The sequence below is a fragment of the Agelaius tricolor genome, unplaced genomic scaffold (genome assembly GCF_023055355.1).
Source record: "Agelaius tricolor isolate 1412-34295 unplaced genomic scaffold, bAgeTri1.0.p SCAF_37, whole genome shotgun sequence".
Taxonomy (NCBI): domain Eukaryota; kingdom Metazoa; phylum Chordata; class Aves; order Passeriformes; family Icteridae; genus Agelaius; species Agelaius tricolor.
The window spans coordinates 2,726,847-2,730,385 of NW_027269297.1; the positions used below are offsets into that span (position 1 = coordinate 2,726,847).

Sequence of the window (3,539 nt, forward strand, 5' to 3'; positions counted from 1 at the left end):
TAAGAGAACTCCAAGGGCTCACTGAAATAATTTAACACATGGACAAGGAGGACAGGTAAGGTATGGCTAAGAGCTGTACATTCCAGCTGAAGCTCAGACTTTCCTCCCAGCACTGCCAGGACTGTGCTCCCTGCTCCCAGCACTAGCCATTGATGCGGTAATTCACGTGGATCTCGGGCTTGATGTCACACACCAGGGACAGCAGCTGGGACATCACCACCTCCCGGTTCTTCTGGAAGTTCTGCTGGATTACACTCATCTTTTCCTGAGTCTCCTTCTCCACTTCAGTGGTGCAGCTGCCATGGGAGCCAAGGGCCTACAAACAGCAAAGAAAAGAGGAATCACCATGCCAAGCTCTGTGTTTTGTTATTCTGGACCACCTCACACATTAATCTTTGTTGAGAGAATATTAATGTTAATATTCAAAAACTGCTACATTTTTTGCTCAGATTTCACCTTAAACTTGTCCACATATTTCATCCTCAGCCTCTGCCTTTTACTGAATCATCAAATGATTTGGGTTGGAAGGGACCTTAAAGATCATCTTGTTCCAACTGCCTGCAATTTCTCCATTATCCACCAGTTCAGAGCATGAGTTCCTAAGGAGTGCCCAAAATACAGGTTCTGCTCTACAGACAGCTGGAACTCCTGGGCACAACTGCACTAGAGAGTGCAAGAAAAGTAACACCCAGGAGTCACTTAAAGCACCATCCCATTGCTCCTACCCTTGGAGAATCTTTTATAAAAATCTCACCCTTCCCTTCTGGCAACCAGGGACAGAGCAAGTGGTCTCTGCTGTGTCAGCACCATAGGAAACGAGCCTGTGACAGGAGCAATGAGCTCAGTCTCTTCTGGACACTGCTACACACAGCAGCTTCTGGGAGGCTGTCACTCAGGAGCTCATTAAACTCTTTCCCTGACAGTTGAGATGCAACACTCCCTGTCCTGAGCCACTTCCACGGGTTTTTCTGGGACACGTGGCTGTGCCTCACAGGAAGGCACTTGGGGAAGTGCTCCTGCTGCAACTCGCTCCACCCTGAGGGTGCTGCCAGGGCAAGGCAGCCCCAGGACAAGGCAAAAGGGCTGGAAATAAGAGAGTGATGGAGAACACCAACCGCTGCCTCCTTGGCCTTGAACTCCTTCTCCCGCTGCAGGCGGTACTGCTCGATCTCTGCCTGGGCCTCCTCCTTGGCCTGCTTCAGCCTCCGGTTCTTCCCTGCTCCACAGCACAAACCAAGGCAAAGAAAGAGGAGAAAGCACTGAGAGTGTGTTTTCCTCATGCACAGCCATCACCACAGTGTTTGCTCCCTCTGCAGGAGTGTGCTGATCTCAGGAGGAGCCCAGCAAACCACGGCCAAGGTCACTGAGCCAGGAGCTCCCACCACGGAGCAGTGAGAGCAGGGGGATGCACCAGGCAACATCAGGTCTGGCTTATTCACAGCCTGGTTTGGGCTGAAGGAACCTTAAATCCCATCCCATCCCACCCTTGCCATGGCAGGGACACCTCCCACTGTCCCAGGCTGCTCCCAGCCCTGTCCAGCCTGGCCTTGGGCACTGCCAGGGATCCAGGGCCTGCCCACCCTCACAGAGGAGAATTCCCTCCCAATATCCCACCTAGCTCTGCCCTCTGTCACTTTCCATATAAAAAGTCCCTCTCTCTCCTTTTCAAAAGCATATTTAAGGCCATGGAAGGGGCCCTGAGCCCTCCCTGGAGCCTTCTCTTTTCTCCAGGTGAGCACCCCCAGCTCTCCCAGCCTGGCTCCAGCCCTTGGAGCAGCTCCATGGCCTCCTCTGGATCTCTGCAGCAGCTCCAGCTCCTCCCTGTGCTGGGCCAGGGCTGGGGCAGCTCTGCAGGTGGGGTCTCACCTGGGCACAGGGGCACAATCCCCCCTGCCCTGCTGCCCACGCTGGGCTCAGCCCAGGATGTGTTTGGCCCTAAAGGCTGTGAATGCGCTGCAGGCTCATGTCCAGCCCCTCACCCACCAGAACCTCCAAGTTCCTCTTTGCAGGGCTTCGCCTAGTAAGTTCTCAAGTGTGTACCTGTGTTTAGGATTACTCCAACCCACGTGAGTGTGCAGCTTCTGTGAGATCCCCAAAAAAGCTCAACAGAAAGAGCATTAAACCTTAGTTTTGCCAGACCAGCTGTGAAACCAAGAGCAGTCCAGGCCACTGCCTCAACTTCCCCTCATGGACTTCCCACCACATTCTCCCCTCCAAGACTATCACCACTGGAGTGAACTACAAAAATCTGCCTCTTGCCACACGGTCAGGGGGTTGAACTGCAAACCAGGGCAGGTATATAAATAGAGATATACATACGTATTTGTTTAAAGTAGAAAAGATTTGCTAACTTGGGGGTCTTTGCAACCCGAATTTCTCTTGCATAACAGGAGAACCTAACTTGGATCTATTAGGAATGAACAGTTCTATTAATTACTGATTTGGAAACACATTGTTTTCACCAGCTGAAGGCAGGAAGGACAGAGAGAGGCACAGCCATGCCCCAAGCCAAGGCCAGGTTATGGTGACCATGTCCTGCAGAGAGCCAGGAGCCCCCTAGCTGGGCTCTGCCAGGAGGGTCCCGGTGCGGCTCCGACCCCTCACACCGCACTGAGCCTTCTTGGGGAGCCTCCAGCGCTGCTCTCCTAGGGGCCCCACGGATCTCCGAGCACCCCGGGGCAGGGCTGGGGGATCCCCGAGCACACCCGGCTGGGGGATCCCCGCTACCCCCCGCCCTCAGCACCGGGCCGCAAGGCCTGAGGCGGCCGCACCAGGCCAGGCCAGGCCAGGCCAGACCAGACCAGGCCAGACCGGGCCGGGCCGAGCCGAGCCGGGCTCTCCCGCCACCACACCCCCCGCGGCTGGGCCGGGCAATGCCGTGCCGTACTCACTCTTGCGGGCCTCGGCCACCTTCTCCGCAGCGCGTTTCTCGGCCTGCAGCAGCTGCTGGATACCCTGCGACTGGCTCGCCATGGCGGCCACTCCGTCCGGCCGGGCCGCGGCTGCGTCACTGCGTCACGCGGGCCACGCCCACACCGCGCCGGCCACGCCCTCCACCACGCCCCCTCAGAGCGATAGTCCATACAGCGCGGTGTAAGCCCCGCCCACAAATCCACCCCCGCTGTTAGGCCACGCCCATCAAGATGCTCTATTAGATTAGCCACGCCCTTGTGCTGCTTGGCCACGCCTCCATAGCGGCAGGCCACGCCCCGTGGTTTGTGAGGGGGGCCCCCGGCCGAAGCCGGTTTGGGCCTCCCCGCCCCCCGCTCCTGAGCCCTTTTGGTGCCCCAAATCCACTTAAACCCCTGCAGGAAGGCGCTGCTGCGGCTTGGTTTTGTTTCTTTCGCGTTTTCTAATCGCTGAAACTGCAGCAACCCCCGGATGAGCAGTGACAAGGGCACCAGGGATGCTTTGGTCCTTCCTGGGCTGTGGCATCTCCTCCCCACTGCTGGTGTCACCCACCTGTGTGACACCAGAGCCACTGGTGCTCTGAGGGCTTTGCAATCATCCTGGGCATCCTTTGCCAGGGGCTCTCAGAG

The 3,539-nt window shown here is 56.9% G+C and overlaps 1 protein-coding gene across 1 annotated transcript; it reads right to left on the bottom strand.

Moving 5' to 3' along the window:
• Positions 1 to 12: 12 nt before the first annotated feature.
• Positions 13 to 3,050, bottom strand: ATP6V1G1 (ATPase H+ transporting V1 subunit G1). The gene is made up of 3 exons (XM_071453583.1): positions 2,892 to 3,050; positions 1,116 to 1,216; positions 13 to 316 (listed from the first exon to the last, which is right to left on the bottom strand). The coding sequence occupies exons 1-3, from the start codon at positions 2,971 to 2,973 to the stop codon at positions 143 to 145; spliced, it is 357 nt and encodes a 118-aa protein (XP_071309684.1). The 5' UTR covers positions 2,974 to 3,050; the 3' UTR covers positions 13 to 142.
• Positions 3,051 to 3,539: the final 489 nt, after the last annotated feature.

Coding starts and splice junctions, on each gene's coding strand:
- ATP6V1G1 (XM_071453583.1), bottom strand. CDS start 2,973: ATGGCGAGCCAGTCGCAGGGTATCCAGCAGCTGCTGCAGGCCGAGAAA. Junction 1,217..2,891: donor GGTGGCCGAGGCCCGCAAGA/GTGAGTACGGCA, acceptor GCTGTGGAGCAG/GGAAGAACCGGAGGCTGAAG. Junction 317..1,115: donor TCAAGGCCAAGGAGGCAGCG/GTTGGTGTTCTC, acceptor TGCTGTTTGTAG/GCCCTTGGCTCCCATGGCAG.